The 20,818-nt window shown below is 43.5% G+C and overlaps 1 protein-coding gene across 7 annotated transcripts in view; it reads left to right on the top strand.

The window, feature by feature from the left end:
• The first annotated feature begins 8,434 nt into the window (after window positions 1-8,434).
• The window catches only part of GRK3 (G protein-coupled receptor kinase 3), a 196,742-nt gene continuing 184,358 nt past the window's right edge, over window positions 8,435-20,818 (top strand). For 6 of the 7 annotated variants that reach the window (XR_012896033.2, XR_016348369.1, XM_075898873.2 and 3 more), the window contains exon 1: window positions 8,435-8,820. Coding sequence is in view for 4 of the 7 variants with exons in the window: in XM_075898873.2 (XP_075754988.2) it covers window positions 8,708-8,820 (113 nt within the window). In the remaining 3 variants the exon portion in view is untranslated. The remainder of the gene's footprint in view (window positions 8,821-20,818) is intronic. The other variant, XM_089775298.1, reaches the window with a different exon arrangement.

The raw sequence follows: 20,818 nt of genomic DNA on the forward strand, positions 1-20,818 counted from the left end.
TCCAGAGGACATGTATCCATGCTGCTAATGGGTTTTACTCAATAACCATCCAAAGCAGTGCGAACCAAAGCATGTTCATTTTCATCATGTGAGTCGGATGCTATCAGCAGAGGGCTTATTTTCCTTTTTGGTGGTTCAGTTTCTGCAGTGGGCCAACACATTAGAGAATTGCTCTTTTAAGATTTCCAAAAGCATGTTCCACGCTTTGTCCCTTAGATTTTGGACGGCACATCAGATTCTTAAACCTTGGGTAAATGCTGTAGATATCTTTAGAAATCTCCCATTGATGCCTTCTATGTACTTTGTCAAATTTACAGTGAAAGTGTTCTTAACATGAACAACATGTGCTGGGTAATCATCCGAGATTGCTATACCATGAACTATATGGCAAAATGCAGGTAAAACACAGAGCAGGAGATATATAATTCTCCCCCCAAGGAATTCAATCACAAATTTAATTATCACACTATGTTTTTAATGAGCATCATCAGCATGAAAACATGTCCTCTGGGATATTGGCTGAAGCACACAGGTCATATGAATGTTTAGAATATCTGGCATGTAAATATCTTTCAATGCCTGCTACAAAAGTGCCTGGGAATGCCTGTTTTCATGTTCAGGTGACATGAATAAAAAGCAGGGAGCATTATTTCTTGAAAAAGTAAACACACTTGTTTCTCTTAGGCTACGTCTACACTGCAACGCTATTTTGGAATACTGGGGTATCCTGAAATAACTATCCCGCGTCTTCACAGCAAGCCTGTTATTTAAACCTCATTTATTTAAACCACAAGGCGTAAGGGATGTTTTGAAATAGTGGGTTATTTTGAAATTTGGTATTTTGTAGACAGCACCAAATTATGAAATAAGGTCTTTTGAAATAAGATCGAAATAAGATACATAATTTGTTAGATCAAATTGCATATCTTATTTTGAACTACAGTGCAGTGTAGACATAGCTTAAGGCTACGTCTATACTACGAGTGTTGCCGGAAGAGGCAATGCAAATGAAGCGCGGATTAGCACTTTCTCGTGCTTCATTTGCATACTCTCTTCCAATCCGTTTTGCACTAGGGGTTTTTGCACAAAAACAAGCAGCATGGACGTTTCCTTTATGCGCAAAAAACCCTTTTTGCACAAGGATTGTGCAAAATTTATCTTACAATAAAATGTATTATGTTCTGCTTACTGCTTTGTAAAAGAAAGCATTAATAAAATCTGAACACATTCAAAAGAAAACAAGTTTAACTGGTTTTTATCATTTGCTATTACCAAAAGTAACTTTCCACAAATTTTCATAAAGAACTTTTTAAAGTGTGCACTTCAATGATCTCTAGATAATAATTACAAAAAACACCATCTGAGAATACAAAAGGAGATTATGAGCCCTAAGTGGTATTGTTATCCATTATCATAATCAGAATAATTTTAAAGATTTTTTCTTTACATAAAAGCTTTTGTAAAGTAGTATTATTATGCAGATATTAATAGGTTGATATTTGTTTTTTCTATATATTATTATGGGGGTTTCTGATGTTTAACAACAGTCTTAAATAAGGATGTAAAAGACTAGTTGACATTGGATAGTATTTTGATTAGCTGACTAGTCGATATCCCCCCCCTTTGCTTCCTCTATAAAATAGAGGAAGCAAAGGGGGTGGGAGGGTACTTCAAAGTAGCACAGCAGTGCTGCCACTTTGAAACCCCCAGGCAGCTTTTCAAAGGGGTAGTCGCTGCACGGCTGATCAGCGGATCAGCTGTGTGGCAGCTGTGCCTTTAAAATGCTGCCTATGTGCCATTCACAGGGGCAGCTGTGGAGCCTGGGATCAGCTGGGGACTCTTCAGCTGATCTTGGGTTCCGCGTGGCATTTCCCCAGAACCTGGGATCAGCTGGGCGGCAGTGGAACCCAGGGTCAGCTGGGGACTCCCCAGCTTATCCCGGGTTCCGTGGAAATGCTGCAGGGAGCCTGGGGTCAGCTGAATAGAACTCAGCTGACCACGGGCTCTAGAGCTGCCCCTTTAAAATGCTGCCTTTGAGGCGATTCAAAGGGACAGTCATGGAGCCCGGGGTCGCCTACCTCAGCTGACCCCGGGCTCCCCGCGGTATTTTCCCACCACCTGGGATCAGCTGGGGAGTCCCCAGCTGACCCTGGGTTCCAGGGAAGTGCCACACAGAACCCAGCTGACCCCGGTCTCCTAGCAGCATGCAATGTAGCATGGAGCCCAGGGATCAGCGGGGGACTGTGAGTTCCTCGCTGACCCTGGGCTCCATGGCTTTCAAATGCACAAGAGCCCTCACTGGGGACTCTTATGCATTTCAAAGCAGGCACCTGTCTGCAGCCCAGAGTCAGCGGGACTTCCCACTGGCCCTGGGCTGTACATGGAGTTCCACATTCCTCCTTTGAAATGTACAAGAGCCCCAGCCTCAAAGGAGGAATACGGAAGGGCCTATCGTCTAGTTGACTAGTCGATGGAAATTCCATCGACTAGTTAACTCGTCAATTAACTGCATTTTAACATCCTTAGTCTCAAGCCAGGTTAGTTATGTCAAATTCATTACTGCCAGTAATTTCTCTTGCTCACTGGATTTCAGATGACAAAAACAGATTCTCTGAATATCTCCATGTCCTGTGGTAACACTGGATGAATGAAATGATGTATGGAAAAAGGGGGCCAGTGATGAAGTAGATAGGACTTAATTATTTGCCTGGAAAGAATCAGTGTAATACCCCTAGGGCCTAGGCAATCAAATATTCTCCATAAAATTGTAGATAAGGTCTGGAAAAAAGCCCATGATGGCTGATAAATTGGAGTAAGTCCTCTCATTTGACTAACTTTACCTAATTAGGCCCTGCAGATGATTCATGCAGGTGAGCACTCCAACTGAAGACAATGGTTATGTAAGTGTTTTGGCTGTTTGCTGGACTGGGGCAAGAGTGCTCAGCACCTTTCAGGAGCAATCCCGAGAAGCACATTTTTATGTAACACACAACTGCTGGTATCCAGATTTGTTTTTGAATTTTACCTGGTATAATGGCTTGTTACCCTTTAACAACCCAAACAAACAAAGCTTCCCCCAGCCCCAGCCTGTTAAGTCAATAACATAGACTTTAGAATAGTGATAGAGATGTAGCCCTATTAGTCTGGTATAGCTGAAACAAAAAACAGGACTATGTAGCACTTTAAAGACTAACAAGATGGTTTATTAGGTGATGAGCTTTCGTGGGCCAGACCCACTTCCTCAGATCAAATAGTGGAAGAAAATTGTCACAACCATATACACCAAAGGATACAATTAAAAAAAATGAACACATATGAAAAGGACAAATCAAATTTCAGAACAGAAGGGGAATGGGGGGGAGAAGGTAAATGTCTGTGAGCTAATGATATTAGAGGTGATAACTGGGGAAGCTATCTTTGTAATGGGTAAGATAATTAGAGTCTTTGTTTAAACTTAGACATAAAGTGTCAAATTTAAGCATGAATGACAGTTCAGAGGATTCTCTTTCAAGTGTGGTCTGAAAAGGTCTTTGAAGCAGGATGCAGGTAATCAAGTCGTTGAGACAATGTCTTTTCTGGTTGAAATGGCAAGAAACTGTTTTTTCTTTGTGATCCTGTCTAATATCTGTTTTGTGGGCATTGATTCTTTGGCGAAGTGTCTGAGACGTTTGTCCAATGTACATAGCAGACGGACACTTTTGGCACATGATAGCATAAATTATATTTCTGAATGAGCAGGAATATGTGTTCTTGATCTTATAACTCAATTGGCTAGGTCTAGTAATGGTATCAGCAGAGTGAATATGTGGACAAAGCTCGCAACGGGGTTTGTTGCAAGGGAAGGTACCAGGGTTGGTATTAGTGTGGAATGTCCTGTGGTTGTTGGTAAGAATCATCTTAAGGTTAGGTGTCAAATATCAGAGGGGTAGCCGTGTTAGTCTGAATCTGCAAAAGCGACGAGGAGTCCTGTGGCACCTTATAGACTAACTGAAGTGTAGGAGCAGGTTGGCGGGTTGTCTGTGGGAGGTAGGCCGGTCCTTGCCCACAGACAACCCGCCAACCTGAAGCATATTCTCACCAGCAACTACACACCGCACCATAATAACTCGAACTCAGGAACCAATCCCTGCAACAAACGTCGGTGCCAACTCTGCCCACATATATACACCAGCAACACCATCACAGGACCTAACCAGATCAGCCATACTGTCACTGGTACATTCTCCTGCACATCCACCAACGTAATATATGCCATCATGTGCCAACAATGCCCCACTGCTATATACATCGGCCAAACAGGACAGTCCCTACGTAAAAGAATCAATGGACAGAAATCTGATATTAGGAATGGCAACATACAAAAACCTGTAAGGGAACACTTCAATCTTCCTGGACACACAATTGCAGATCTAAAAGTAGCCATCCTGCAGCAAAAAAACTTCAGGACCAGACTTCAAAGAGAAACTGCTGAGCTACAGTTCATCTTTAAGTTTGACACAATTAACTCTGGATTAAACAGAGACTGTGAATGGCTTGCTAACTACAAAAGCAGCTTCTGCTCTCTTGGAATTCACACCTCCAGATCAGCTGCTAGAAGTGGGCCTCATCCTCCTTGATTGGATCCACCTCGTCATCTCCAGCCTGATCCTGGCCTGCATATTTATTCCTGCCTCTGGAAATTTCCACTACATGCATCTGACGAAGTGGGTCTTTGCCCACGAAAGCTTATGCTCCTACACTTCAGTTAGTCTATAAGGTGCCACAGGACTCCTCGTCGCTTAAGGTTAGGTGGTTGTCTATAGGAGACTATGGGTCTGTCTCCCAGAGCCTCTTGGGCTGTGTCTACACTGGCCACTTATTCCGGAAAATGTCGCTTTTCCGGAATAACTTGCCAGCTGTCTACACTGGCCCCTTGAATTTCCAGAGAAGCACTGACGATCTATTGTAAAATCATCAGTTCTTTTCCGGAAAAACTATGCTGCTCCCGTTCGGGCAAAAGTCCTTTTCCGGAAAACTGTTCTGGAAAAGGACCAGTGTAGACAGTACAGATTTTTTTTCCGCAAAAAAGCCCCAATCATCATTTTCGCGATCGGGGCTTTTTTGATCGGGGCTTTTTTGCGGAAAAGTGTGTCTACATTGGCACGGACGCTTTTCCGGAAAAAGTGCTTTTCCAGAAAAGCATCCTGCCAAAGTAGATGCGCTTTTCCGGAAATACTTTTAATGGAAAAACTGTTCTGTTTTAAGCATTTCCGGAAAAGGGTGCCAGTGTAGACGTAGCCTTGGAGTTTAGTATCCTTTTAGACTAGAAGAAAAAGCTGGGCTTAGTTTGAATCTGAGGATTTATGGGAAACAAATTACAGTATTCACCAGATCCAACTTTCAGTGCCAGCTCAATGGACCTAGGAAAATAAAAAGCCTACTTTTAAAATTGTATCTACATTAAATAGACCATTAAAATCATCTGATGCACATTTAACCTAGCTTTAATCAGATCATTAATTTTACACAGAAGCAGTGAACAAGGGGCCACCTATAAAGAACTCAAAGCCAGCTTAATTTAAAGCTTCAAAAGCCTTTCAAGTTAGCTAGTTGGCTGACACATTTGGAGAAATGTAGCTTAAAAGGAACAAAGTTATACTATATTTGAAAACTGCGTATCTCCTTAACTGAAGTAGGGTGCCTCTACATTTTAACAATGCACACAGATGAGAAGCTCCATATATAAAGTGTTTATTTCAATGTTTGAATATGTATAAATGTGTAAACATGTTGGAAACTCACATTGTTGATAAAAATAAAAATGTAGTTTCTTTCAATGTACAATTATTTAATTCTCACTTTGTACATTTATTTCGATGTAAAAATTCCAGAAATGCATGTATTTCAATTAGGGATGTTAACTATTTACTTGTTGAGTAGTCAATGGAATTTCCATCGACTACTTGACTAGTTGATATGCACTTCCGCATTCCTCCTTTGAAATGTACAAAAGCCCCTGCAGCTTGGGCCAGCAGGAAGTCCATCTGCCTCTGGGCTGCTTTGAAATGTACAAGAGACCCCAGTGGGGGCTCTTGTGCATTTCAAAGTGGAAGTGCAGCATTGAGCCCAGGGTCAGCTGGGAATTCTCCAGCTGACCGCAGGTTCCTCACAGCATTTTCCCAGCTGACCCTGGGCTCCGTACGGTGTTTCAAAGGGGCAGCGTCGCACAGCTGATCCAGGGATCAGTTGTGTGGCACTGCTCCTTTGAAGTACTCCCTTTCCCCCTTCCTTTGCTGCTTCTATCTGATAGAGAAGGCGGGGAGGCTGACTAGTCAACTATCTGATAAGCATTTGCTTATCGGATGTCGACTAGTCCTTAACATTCTTAATTTCAATATGCAATGAATCTTTTTTCATTAAAAAAGGATATTTCATTTACATAAAACAAAACAAAAATGAATGCAATTTTATATTTGAGCTTTATATATATACCGCCAGCAGACCTTTAAAGTCATGCTTACTAATGCAAACATAATGTGCTCATTGCACAGAATAATGTACACTACACAAGGTCAAATTCTGTCTTTGGATTTGTATGTTTAAAATTTCATTCACTTCAGTGGGATTTCCACATGGGTACCTTAGAACAGATTTTATCCCTGGTGAGCTGTAAAGCAAAATCAACCAAACAAAAACTGCATTACGTTTGTATCCATTATTGCTTTATTATGATATCTAAGACAGTCTCAAGGAATTTTTCTGTCTTTTTTTAAAAACTGACATGAGAAATATTTGGTCTTGACTTTTTGGTAGGAGGACTACAGGAGTAGTGGAATATTGGCATCACAATAGACTGAAACTTGAGTTGCAGTCTTCCTAACTCTAAGTTCTAGGAAAAGATGTTTAGTGCCATTGTGTGTTAGGCCCCAATCCTGCAATTGGATGTATGAAGATGAAGCCTTCATCCTTGAAGAGCCTAGGTGAAATGAATCTATTGTATTGTTGGTATTCCATTCCTTTTTATGCCTTTCAGCAAAATCTTGGGAAGCCAAGACTTGATATTCCGGAGACTTCTATGAAAACACAAAAAAAACCAAAAATATTTTGTGATTGATGGAAAACTTTATACATCACTCTTTACTCATCATAAACTAAGGAATAGCAAAGAACATGATTTAAATGTTTTCCTTTGGCATTTGCATAATATATATTAATACAAAAGTACTGGATGTACATAAAGGGGACTATGACTTCAATTCTCTATTTGTGTTAAAATCTTTATCCTAATGAGGTAAGTCTAGTTTCTCCCCTGTATTTCAGAGTAAGCTTTTTTTTTATTTAGCTGCCAGTAGATGCAAGTAATCATAGTCTAGATTTTCAAAGAGGTAGCTGTGTTAGTCTTAGAATCATAGAACTAGAAGGGACCTAGAGAGCTAATCAAGTCCAGTCCCCTGCTTTCATGGCAGGACCGAACACCATCCACATCATCTCTGACAGATACCTATGTACTGTAATCTGGTCTTAAATATCTCCAGTGATGGAGATTTCACAACCTCCCTAGGCAATTTAGTCCAGTGTTTAACCACTATGACAGGAAGTTTTCCCTAATGTCCAACCTAAACATTCCTTGCTGCAATTTAAGCCCATTGCTTCTTGTCCCATCATCAGAGGTCAAAAAGAACATTTTTTCTCCCTCCTCCTTGAAACACCTTTTTAGGTACTTGAAAACTCTTCTCTTTTCTAAACTAAACAAGCCCCATTGTTTCAGTCTTCCCTCATAGCTCATGTTTTCTAGCCCTTTATATTGTATAGACCTTTTCAGTCTGTAATTTTTTAAAAAGGAGTAGTTCTGTAGCACCGTAAGAGTCTGACAAAATGTATATATACATACAGAGCATCATGCACTTTCCTGGGCAAAACTCACTTCCTCAGATGCACAGAGTGGAGAGAAAAGGGTGAACCCTCAAAAGCAATCACAGGAAAAAGAAGTGGGTGGAGAAGTCTAGAGGCTATCCTCCCACACCATACCCCTCTCTACAGGGGTAGCAAACGACTATTTTCTGCATCCAGAATGCAGCAAGTGAAGCCCACGGCTGAGAAAGTCCAGGTCCAGATTTTTGCAGGAGCCACGGTTTTATCCCCCCGGAGAGGCAGTCCCTCACATCACAGGTTTTCCGTGACTAGACCAGCCGCCCAAGCGCTGGCAGCCAACAGGCGGAGGATAACCCTCCCCCCACAAGCACTGCCCCAGCAGCCCGCCTTTTAAAAAAGGCCCCGTCCCCCCGCAGTGTGGCTGGGCTTCGTGCAGAGCTGCGGGCGGAGCGGCGGGAGGGTCGCGGAGGGGCTGCCTGGCTGCGGGGAGTGCGGCGCCCCGCGGCACGAGCCGAGGCCGCTGGGCTGGGGCGGGCGAGCGGTGACTCCGCGGCCAGGGCGCCCCCCGCCCGAGCTGGGCGGCAGCCGAGCGGGATGGGGGCCGGCGGGGCGGGCGGCAGGCGCCGGTAGCGCTCGCAGCGGCTGCTCCGCCCGCGCGGGACGCCGCATGGCTCCGGGCAGCGCCTGCGGGCGGCCGCGGCTGCCCAGCCCGTGAGGCGGCGCGAGGCGGGCCGGGCTGAGGGGAGCCGGGCCTGAGGCCCCTCCCCCGCCGGCCGTTGGAGCCGGGGCGCGAGTCCCCTCCGGGCCAGGGCCGGGGTCGCCTCCCTCCGCAGCCCGGCGCCGGCCGGCGGGGAACATGGCGGACCTGGAGGCGGTGCTGGCCGATGTCAGCTACCTGATGGCGATGGAGAAGAGCAAGAGCACCCCGGCGGCGCGGGCCAGCAAGAAGATCAGCCTGCCGGAGCCCAGGTACCGCCGCGCCGAGCCCGGATCCTCCCCGGGCACGTCGGAGACCCGCGCTGGGCTTTGCGCCTTGGGATCCCCCTTGCTGGGGAGAGCCAGGGGAGCTGGAACCCCGAGCCCCGCGCCAGCAGGCTGGCCCTGGCAGAGCAGGCACCTCCAGTCCCTGGGGAGAGGCCCCGGGGCACTGGCTGGCACTATATGGCCCGGCTGGGTGGCTCTGCTCCCCATCCCTCCAGGTCCTGCTACCCATCTGCCTGGTACACAGAGCCAATCGATCTGGCAGAGCCCATGGGCTGGGACTTCAAGGCCACTTGTCTCAGGCTCTGAGACCCCTGGCAGCAGGGTCTTCTTAGACCAGAGTTTTCCAGGGAAATAGCTGTTGAGTCCTCTCCCCTTCTCCAGGGGATGCACTTCTCCACTCGTTTGCAGGCTTTCTGGGATGTACTCACTGCCCCAGGCTTGTGGTGGGCACAAGCCATATGTGAGACAGAGGGTGGCATGTGTTAAAGCCCTTGTGTCCAACCAGTTCTGTAGCGAACTAATCACACTCAACTGGATAGATAGCCACATGTGGCTAGTGGCTAGCAGTTGGACACCACGGCGCGAAAGAAAGCCTATTTGCTTTCAGCTATGGGGGTTGGTATGCAGAAGATGTAACTCGGTGGTGCCTGTGGAGGATGTATATCATGGTGTACTAGGGGTGGGGACCCTAAGGCATGAGAACAGGATGTGGCCCCCTGCTTGCCTGCAATTTGTTTAGGGTTTAGGGTTCCCTTCCAGCATTGGGGAGCCTGCACTGGTGCTCCAGTCTCTCCTCCTGCTCCACTGCTGGACTGGAACTCACAAAATCTACTAATCTGGGTGTCCCTATGCTCTAGTGTGTGAGGGGAATGTGGGGAGGGTCTTTGTTATTCTCAGTTGGGGGGCACGTACGTGAGGGTGTGATTTTGGTTTGGTTTGGTTTTTGCTTCTCACTTGTGTGTGCCTCCCAACTGATTTTTCTGTGGGTCAGTGGCCCCCAACCCAAAATAGGTTCCCTGACCCAACCTTAAGGTGTGAGGAGATGAAGGAGGGAATGCAGGCATGGATTGTGTCAGAGTGCAAGGATTTAACAGCCTTGAAAAAGTGCATATTCAGTTTGAGTCCATCCATAAAACCTGCTTGCCACTTAGACTGTGATCTTGACCTACTGTGATGATGAGAAAACAAATGTCATTTTACTTGCTCTTCCAAAAAGGAAAAAATAATACTCCAGGATCTTGGGGTAACAGAATTTTGCCAGGCAGTGAACTCCAGTTCCTGCAAATGGCAGGTAAAGGTGGTGGGAGGCACTCAGAGACCCAGATACAGGACATAGCAGTCTGTTAACTAAATAGCGAATCCTACCCACACAAAATCCCAAAAGGGGAATAAAAGCAGATAATTTAAATGTTAAAAGAGACATCGTTATTATTTGTTACCTCTCCGCTGTGGCAGTGATGAGACAAGATACAATATTAATCTAGTTCTAGACAGTCTAAGTAGGAACAGGAACACAGCTTGCATTCTAATTACACTGTACATGGAAGATGGAGACCTGGAGAGAAGCATCTTAGATAGCTTTTGATGAACATAGCACATGGCTGAGAAGATGTGAGTCCACTGATAATATTCCAGATTGAGAGCTAAATTTAAAAAAAGAAACAGATCCTTTCTGGTGTGCCAAGTTATTACACAATAACTCACTACTGCTCTATTGTGAGTATAATAATTAGTGAGTCTACATTGAAGCATTTATTTAAAGCACTATCTGGGGACATTTTTTGGCAAATATAAGCATTCGATTTCAAAAGAATTTTCTAGGCATTTATTTGATTTTAGTGTCTATGTAACTGGCTGAAAAACTAATTGGCAATGTAATGCACTTTGGGCATAATCTAACCATAGAATCATAGAATGCTAGGACTGGAAGGGACCTTGAGAGGTCATTGAATCCAGTGCCCTGCTCTTATGGCAGGACCCAGTACTGTCTAGACCATCCCTGATAGACATTTATCTAACCTACTCTTTATATATCTCCAGAGATGCAGATTCCACAACCACAGTGATTAACCATTTTTCCTAATGTCCAACCTAAACCTTCCTTGCTCCAGTTTAAGCCCATTGCTTCTTGTTCCATCCTCAGAGGCCAGGAAGAACAAGTTTTCTCCCTCCTCCTTGTGATACCCTTTTAGATACCCGAAAACTGCTGTCATGTTCCCCCTCAATCTTCTCTTTTCCAAACTAAACAAGCCCAATTCTTTCTGTCTTTCTTTGTAGGTCATGTTCTCTAGACCTTTAATAATTCTTGTTGCTCTTCTCTGAACTTTCTCCAATTTCTCCACATCTTTCTTGAAATGTGGTGCCCAGAACTGGACACAATACTGCAATTGAGACCTAATCAGTGCAGAGTAAAGCGGAAGAATGACTTCTCGTGTCTTGCTCACAACATACTTGTTAATGCATCCCAGAATCATGTTGGCTTTTTTTGCAACAGCGTCACACTGTTGACTCATATTTAGCTTGTGGTCCACTATAACCCTTAGATTCCTTTCTACCATACTCTTTCCTAGACCGTCACTTTCCATTCTATCTGTGTGAAACTGATTGTTCCTTCATAAATGGAGCACTTTGCATTTGCCCTTATTAAACTTCATCCTGTTTACCTCAGACCATTACTCCAATTTGTCCCGATCATTTTGAATTATGACCCTATCCTCAGAGCAGCTGGAACCCCTTCAAGCTTGGTATCAACTGCAAACTTAATAAGCGTACTCTCTATGCCGACATCTAAGTCGTTGATTAAGATATTGAACAGAACCGGTCCCAAAACAGACCACTGTGGAACACCACTTGTTACTCCTTTCCAGCAGGATTGTGAACTGTTAATAACTACTTTCTGGGAACGGTTATCCAGCCAGTTATGTACCCACTTTATAGTAGCCTCATCTAAGTTGTATTTGCCTAATTTATTGATAAGAATATCATGCGAAACCATATCTAATGCTTACTAAAGTCTCGATATATCACATCCACCACTTCTCCCTTGTCCACAAGACTCATTATCCTATCAAAGAAAGCTGTCAGATTGGTTTGACATGATTTGTTCTTTACAAATCCATGCTGACTGTTCCCTATCACCTTATTATCTTCTAAGTGTTTACAGATGATTTTCTTAATTACTTGCTCCATTATCTTTCCTGGCACAGAAGCTAAACTGACTGGTCTGCAGTTTCCTGGGTTGTTTTTATTTCCCTTTTTATAGATGGACGCTATATTTTCCCTTTTCCAATCTTCTGGAATCTCTCCTGTCTTCCATGATTTTCCAAAGATCATAGCTAAAGGCTCAGATACCTCCTCTCTCAGCTCCTTAAATATCCTAGGATGCATTTCATCAGGTCCTGGTGACTTGCAGACATCTAGCTTTTCTAAGTGTTTTTTAAACTTGTTTTTTTTTAGTTTATCTTCTAAACCTATCTCCTTCCCACTAGCATTCACTATGTTAGGCATTCCTGTATCATAAGACTTCTGTAATTTGTCCTAGTTTCCATTTTTCATATGACTCCTTTTTTGATTTTTAGATCATGCAAGATTTCCTGGTTGATCCAAGGTGATCTTTTGCCATATTTTCGATCTTTCCTACACAGTGGAATAGCTTGCTTTTGAGCCCTTAACAATGTCCCTTTGAAAAACTTCCAACTCTCTTCAGTTGTTTTCCCCCTTTCTTGCTTCCCATGCAACCTTACCTACCAGCTCTCTGAGCTTACCAAAATCTGCCTTCTTGAAATCCATTGTCTCTAATTTGCCATTTTCCCTTCTACCATACCTTAGAATCATGAACTCTCTGATTTGATGATCACTTTCACTCAAGCTGCCTTCCACATTCAAATTCTCAACCAGTTCCTCCCTATTGTTAAAATCAATTCTTGAACAGCTTCCCCCTAGTAACTTTTTCAACCTTCTGAAATAAAAAATTGTCTTCAATGCAGTCCAGGAACTTATTGGATAGTCTTTGCCCCTCTGTATTCGTTTCCCAACATAGATCTGGATAGTTGAAGTTCTCCATCACCACTAAGTCCTGTGCTTTGGATGATTTTGTTAGTTGTTTAAAAAAAGCCTCATCCACCTCTTCCGCCTGGGTAGGTGGCCTGTAGTAGACCCCTAGCATGACATCACCGTTGTTTTTTACCCCTTTTAGCCTAACCCAGAGACTCTTAACATGTACATCTCCTATGTCCATCTCTACCTCAGCCCAACTGTGTACATTTTTAATATATAAGGCAACACCTCCTCCCTTTTTTCCCCGCCTGTCCTTCCTGAGTAAGCTGTTCCCTTCTATACCAATATTCTAATCATGTGTATTATCCCACCAAGTCTCTGTGATGCCAACGATGTCATAGTTGTATTTATTTATTAGCACTTCCAGTTCTTCCTGCTTATTACCTGTACTTCTTGCATTTGTATATAGGCATCTAAGATACTGATTTGATCTTGCCTCACCGTTCTGCCTTGTCCCTCCTTTCTCTCTGCTATTATAGCCCACACTCTCTCCCATTTCCGACCTATTTCCCAAGTCTGCATGTTCTTCACTTACCCATGGGCTTTCGTCACCTGTCTGTGTCGAACCTAGTTTAAAGCCTAGTTTAAATAACTTGATCCTTAAACTTGTGATCTGCAGAGCCATTTTCTGCTGGACCACAGAAATTTGAGACCACAGCAGTGGGATATGGGAGAGATGTTTCTTAGGAAATAGTAGACTGAATATGTTGTATGACTATTCAACTAATACAGAACCTGATCTTGCAATGTGCTCCACTTGTGTGTATGCAGATTCCAACATTGCTGTCCCCTTTCTTTTTCCCTTTAATGGCAACACCATATTTTCCTCTAAAACCAGATTCCCAAATTATGCATGTTCTGTGAAATACTAGTAAAATCTCTTGCTATTCTTAGCTATTCTTGTCTTCAAAGACATTTTGCTTCTTGGATTTAAAAAACATCAGACTTCTCTCCTTTATTCTATGCATTATGCAACAAGTAAAAGTTTACCTGGAAAATTTTATATGTATAGTTTTGTTACTGATCAATATCTATGTCATATGGAACTGCTTTGGTTCTCTGCACATCTCTACCATTCTACATAAAAATATGAAATACAGGCAGTCCCCGGGTTACATGGATCCGACTTACATCGGATCCCTACTTACAAATGGGGTGAGGCAACCCCGCACTAGCTGCTTCCCCCCACCAGACCAGAGAGACGCGAAGCTAGTGCTCCCGCCCCCCCAGCAGACCAGGGAGACGCGGAGCGGCTTTTCTCAGCAGATACCTCAGCTTGAGAATAAAGGACTGAGGGAAGTGAGGTGTGGGAGAATAAAACTGAGCTCTGGAGAAATGTTTGGCTAGAGTTTCCCCTACAATATGTACCAGTTCCGACTTACATACAAATTCAACTTAAGAACAAACCTACAGTCCCTATCTTGTACATAACCCGGGGACTGCCTGTGTAACATAAAACAGGTTACGAGAACTTTCTAGACGGCTTTGAATTCTAAGTTTTGCAATGAGAATACCAAGGAAACCCCAAAAGTCTGAGAGTCTATAAGTGGAGCCTGTGTCGATACAAAATTGGTATCCGCATCTGCAGGGCTCGACAAAGTATTGAATCTAGTCGCCCGTGGTAAGTAGATTTCATCCAGGCACCCCGTTCTTTTGCGGCACGCGCATGTGCAATGCAGGTCTTGTACATGTGCAGTATGGGGCTGGCGAGCGGCTTTCGCCGCCATTCATCAAGCCCTGTGCATCTATATCTGCAAAAATGAATCACAGGTATCTGCATCCACATCTGTAGATGTTGATACTCATGGATATAAAGCAGATATCTGCACATTTGCAGGGTTCTAGATTCAAAATTTGTATCTATATCTGTATCTGCAGAAATGAGCTGTGGGTATCCATGTCTGCGGATACCAGCAGATATTCATGGATTTATGCAGTTTTAACTATAAGATCTTTAAAGAATTAACAGGATACCAGTGGAGATGTAAAAATTGCACAATTAAAAGCTTGCTAGTCGTTTTTAAAGTCCAGTAACCTTTTTTTTACTGGACAGATTTAGGGGCATATTTTTTTCTTGGGGTACGTAAACATTAATACTAACTTATAATATTTGTGTATGTCAGAGATAGAATTTGTCCATTAATATTCATCAAACTTCTGGAGACCTTATGCAAAATGTTTGTAGTTTTACATTCTTCCACATGATGGTTAAATACATTATTTTGTTCAGTGTCAGCTGTTGATGATGCTCTGTAGATAGATATGCTCTGTAGATACACCATATATCTAATGCCAGTGGAAGCTTTGATGATGGTGACATGTAGGAAAAAAACATGATTTGGAGACTTCATTGAATAAGTGTGTTTTAAGGTGATTATTATTCCAGTGCTGTTTGTATTATGGTGGAGTTTGGATGCTCTAGTGTGGAATTGAGTGGTGAGTTCCATTGTGGAAAGTGCTATACAAATTTGGATAGACAATGCCTTTGCTCTAAAAAGCTTGTAGCCTAGTGCGCTGATTCTGCAAAGACTTAAGCAGGTGACTTCAATGAGATTGCTCATGTGCACACCTCTTTGCAGAATTGAGGCCTAAATTGAAGTCAGGTGCAACTATAGAATTTAACAAGCTGTAGGAAGGAAAAAGGAAGTGAGATTGAGGATTACTTTAATTCAATTACATGTACTGAACATCTTCCTTGCAAATTATTTGTGTTGTTAATTTAAGCATTAGCAACTCTCATCTAAGCCATCATGGTTTGAAGAAAATAAGAAACTTTACAAAGAGAGGGCGCAAGTTGCTGACAGTGTTTCCTGTAAGCTTTGTGCTCAGGCAGTCATGAGCAGTGATTCAAATGCAGCTCAGCTGATGAGCAGAGTTCCCAAAGCAAGCAGCATGTTTTTACTGGTGGAGTACATCCTCACATGCATCAGTGTATACAAAAAAATTATTCTGCAGATGAATGGAAAAATTAAGGGGAACATTGGTTGCAGGTATAAGTGGTGGCAGAGAAAAGGCACTTAACGAGGCTTAGCAGGTGGGAAGAGGATGAAAGGAGGCATAGGTGTAAATGAGAGCAAAGATTGATCTGAAGGTGCTTTAAATGGTTGGGAACTAATTACCATAAAAACTTTTAAATTGAAAACAGAGATATCTTCAATCAATAGGAAGTTTTCACAACTTTCCTAGTATCAGATGTCTTCATAGTGGGTTCTGGGCTTTTGTAGATCCCTTTAATTAAAAAGTGCACATTATGTCAGGAGCATTTATACTCTTGTACGTCACTGATATACTGGTAAAATTTTAAATAATGTACATTAGTCATGCATAGCTGATACCTTCCTTTATTAAAAAACAGGAATCTTAGTTTCCATGCTAAAAAGCCCCCAAAATCCATGTTTTTCCTGTGATTAAAATGAAACTCTGAACTTTAGTTACCATAGCCACAATATATACAGGTATCAGCTGAACAGTGTTTTATTGATACATTTACATTTTCTAAGATGACACCCTGAGCCTGACTGCCCAGAGCTGATAGCCTGAGTCTCACCTATTCTCCTGATTATCCGAATTTTTCATTATCTTCTCTGGCCCTGGTCCTTATTCAATCAGATAATTAGGATTCCATGTAGGGATGTAAGCAAGTAGTCGACTGGTTGACTACCCAATAAGCCTAGACTTACCGGGTAGTCACAGAGCTGATAGCCTGAGTCTCACCTATTCTCCTGATTATCCGAATTTTTCATTATCTTCTCTGGCCCTGGTCCTTATTCAATCAGATAATTAGGATTCCATGTAGGGATGTAAGCAAGTAGTCGACTGGTTGACTACCCAATAAGCCTAGACTTACCGGGTAGTCAAGTGAACTACTTGCATTCTGTCCCTCTCCTGCCATTGACTTTGTATCAGAGGCAGCAAGGGGAGAAGGGAAGCAGAAGCCAGTGCTGGGGGGAGCCATCTTAACAGTCTGTTTCCCCCAGCACTGTCTCTGCAGTGCTGTCTGTCCCCACTTGCTGCTGCCTCTATCAGAGACAGCAGTTTGTAGGGGAGGCAGAGGAGGTTGCCGCAAAGGGGATCACACTTGCCATAGGCAGAGGCTGCTCTGACATCAGCCCATTTGTGAGGAGGTCCCAACTCCCTGCTGTGGACCCCCACAGACAGGGACTGCTGCTGGCTGGGTAGGGCAGCCCTTCTCAGTTCTGGCTGGCTCTGGGACCAAACCTTACTGCAGCACTGCAATTTAAATGGCAGTTAGAGCCTGCTCCCCCCTTGCCTTTTGCATTGCAGAGCCACAACAGGGATTGGTTCCAGTGCGAGCCAGGACTGAACTGGTTCTTCCCTTATCGATTAATCAAGTAGTCGTTACAAATTCTGTTGGCTACTCAATTAGTAAGTTAACCTACTTTTAACATTACTACTTCTAAGGGATATTGCTATTTTTTCACAACAAAATGTAAAAACTGATGATTTTCTATAAAGATACAAATTCTGCATTTTTCTGTGGCAAATGGATTCTAGGATCCCTGCTGAAAAGTTAAGACGTTAATTAAAAAAGCCCACTGAACAGTAAAGTTTTCTTTGCGTTACAATTTTGAGACCAAATATTTATGCAAATATATTTCTGATTTCTCTGTTTTTGTGCTATACCAATTGAACAAACACAGCTTTCAAATGTTAGGATTCAAGCAACTGTTATTCTACTGTATTGCTGTCAGTCATGGGTACTGACAATATCTGCATCCTCAATCATTTGTTAGAACAGAAAGAAGGTCTTTGGAACAGAACAGTGACATGGGATAACTGGATTCTAGTTTTCAGGAAAAAAGGTCTTTGCCTCATTACAATGTTCTTTTATAAAAGCAATACATAATTGTAGTAGTTATCTGCAACAAGCAGCCATTGTCTTGTGACAGCATGCTATTCCACTGACATTATCTCTCTAAGAAATAATGCAAATGTTTTGCTTCTGTGTTGCAGTCTGTCATTTGAATGAAACTGCTGGTATACCTGTTGCCACAATCTTATTTTACTAAGATAAAATTGGCGAAAAATGAAGTGAGTTTATTACAGTGAAAATTTGAGGGGCATTCCTGTTTTTGAGGAAACAACCATATTGTAGGCAGAATACATTTCAAAGCTCCATGCCAAGACTTAAACTTTTCCCCCCACCGAGTTTATTTGCTATTATTGGCTGCAAGCATGGTTATTATTGAGTTTGCGTAATACACCTTCAAATAATTATTTACTAAATTTGTTAAATTTTAACATTTTGCATGAAAGAGAAGAAAAAAATAAGCTGACAAAATGCTGAAGGAGAGCTGTTGAAAAAGTTTTTGAACAGCATCACAACAAAAGTGATGACACTTCTTTCTGTATCTCCCCTCATCTGCCTTTCTTTCTCCCTTCTATTTCCTCCTTCCCACTCTGTCCCTGGGTCAACAAAGCTCTTATCTCCAGAACAAGTGCAGTATATTTTATTTTACATTGTTTTTCCATTAAAGTTCCCAATTCTGCAGTTGGATCTTCATGGGTGGACTGATGTTGGTAACTGAATGGGTATCTGAAAATATGGATTAGTTTGCAGGACTGGGGCATAAATTGGGAAGAAAAAGTGAGATTCTCCCTTTATGAACAAATAGTGAAACTGCCAGTATTTGATTCACAGTTATTCTATATGTAGAGATGAGAGATCTAGGAGTAAAAAGGGAAATTAACCAAAGAGGTTTTATGTTTTTTAGAACAGTTTTTCCTTCAGAAGTTTCAGAAGCAAACGTTATTTTCTCTCATGTACATTTTGGATTTTTTTTTGGTCATAGCCAAATGAGCAAAAGGATAATAGAGCATTTCTATTATTGGCAAAAGCTTGAAAATTCTGATGAGAGGTAGGAGCAGATGATTTGTAGTCATAATTCAGAGCAGACAGGGAGCTGAATAGTCCTATTGCAGGTACTGGCAAAAAGCTATTAAGTGACTAAATACATGTTTGCACACTACTTAGCAATGGTTTGGCCATTCTGAGAAAAGGGATTTACATTATGTACCATTAATAATGGATTAACTGTACAATGATCCAGCAAAATGAACAACCAGAACCAATATGAATTTAAGGAATGGTACTTTGGAAACAGCTGTAAAGCATCTCTGGACTTTGAGACCATTCTAGTTCAGTTTTTATAAAAATCACTCTTGCTCTCAGTAGACAAACACAAAGAGTGTAATAATGAAGCAAGCATAAGCTACATCTATCCAGGCATTTTTTTTTCTTTTTTTGCTCTGTTACAAACATAGAAGTTTCTTGTCTTGTCTCATCCTCTAACTCAGTGGTCCCCAATGCAGTGCCTGCGGGTGCTATGGCGCCCGCCGGGGCATTTGTGTGTGCCCGCCGACAACCTGGGCTGGGCCTGCCCCCGGCGCGCGGTGCACTGGAGGCGCCGGCCCCAGGCGCGCAACACGCACTGGCGCCTGGTGCATGGCGCTCGGGTGGCCCCAGCCCCAGGGCACATGCGGGCGTGTGGCGCCAGTGCCGGCCCCAAGCGCGCGGCTCGGGCGGTGGCGGCTGCCCCGGGCCCACGGCACAAGGTGCTCGGGCGGCGCCGGCATGTGCTGGTGCACATGCCAGCGCCGGGTGCAAGGACATCCCCATCCCTGGCGTGCCCCAGAATGCGTGACCCCGCCCCGTGCGCCCGGCGCATGAGTGGCCCCACCCCCCCGGGCGCCCGGCACATGATTGGCCCTGCCCCCAGGCACCCGGGAGCCTCTAAAGGTTGGGGACCACTGCTCTAACTTCTCCACTTATCCTTATGTCACTGATCCATCTTCTGTGGCTCTTTCCCCTTACAATATAAACAGGGGTTGGAGAATGTCTACGCATGGGTAAAAGACCTGTGGCACAGCTGTGACTGGCCAGGTCAGCTGTCTCAGTCTTTTGGGGCTAGTGATATCAGGATAAAAATTGCTGTTTTGATGTTTTGGCTGAGTCTGGATTAGGGATGTTAGCGAGTAGTCGACTACCTGATAAGCATAAGCCTCTATGAGAGGCAGACCATGTCCTTCTTGAAATCTTGACCTCTCTTGGCTTCTGTGACTGCCCTCTCCTGGTTTTTCCTCTTACCTCTCTATTTGTACCTTCAGTGGGTACTCCTCAACTCCCTTCGAAGTTTCTGTACAGATTCCATAGTGGTATCATTGGCTCCCTTCTCTTCTCTCTTTATACTTTATTCTCTGTGTAAACTCTAGGGATTTCAGTGTGCTTGAGCTTATTGGTTAATATTGTCCACTATATGCACTCCCCTACCCCTTGCTGGGGAGGTGGGAGCTGGTGCCTATGAGAAGCCATTTTTTAAGCTGACTTTCCACAAGCATTGGATCCTGTGGAGCTTACTGCTCCCTTTGAGCAGATGCTGTGCCTGACCGCTGCTGCCTTTATCTGGGCAATAGGGGGGCAGGAGGGGAAAGGGAAGGCCACTCTGGCTTGAGCTCGCTGTGGACAGAGGCTGCTCCATGGATGCTGGCGCAGCCTCTGTGTGGGAGGGGGTCAGGCCTCACCAGGACAGGGAGTGCTACAGAAGCAGCTGCAGGGGGCAGCAGGTGGGAGCTGATCTGCATGGGGAGCTAGTTTTTAGACCAGTTTCTGCCTGCTATCACACGCTACTGTCTCTGACTATCTGGGGAATATTGAATAGTCGTGTAACCATTACAATTTGATGAGGTTACACGACTGTTCAGTTATACTTTATCTAATATCCCTAGTAATCTCATCTACAACTAAGGATGTAAAATCCTGTTTACTCAGTTAATGGACTAAGCAGGATCTCACCCTTCTCCTCGCCCCATGCCCTGCATGAGGGGCTGCCACTGCCACAGTTTGTACAGAGCTGCTACCTTGTAAGACTATGGTACTGATAGAAGTTTCTGATTCGTATGATTGTAA

Source organism: Pelodiscus sinensis, chromosome Z (assembly GCF_052426305.1).
Source record: "Pelodiscus sinensis isolate ZL-2025 chromosome Z, ASM5242630v1, whole genome shotgun sequence".
NCBI classification, from domain to species: Eukaryota; Metazoa; Chordata; order Testudines; family Trionychidae; genus Pelodiscus; species Pelodiscus sinensis.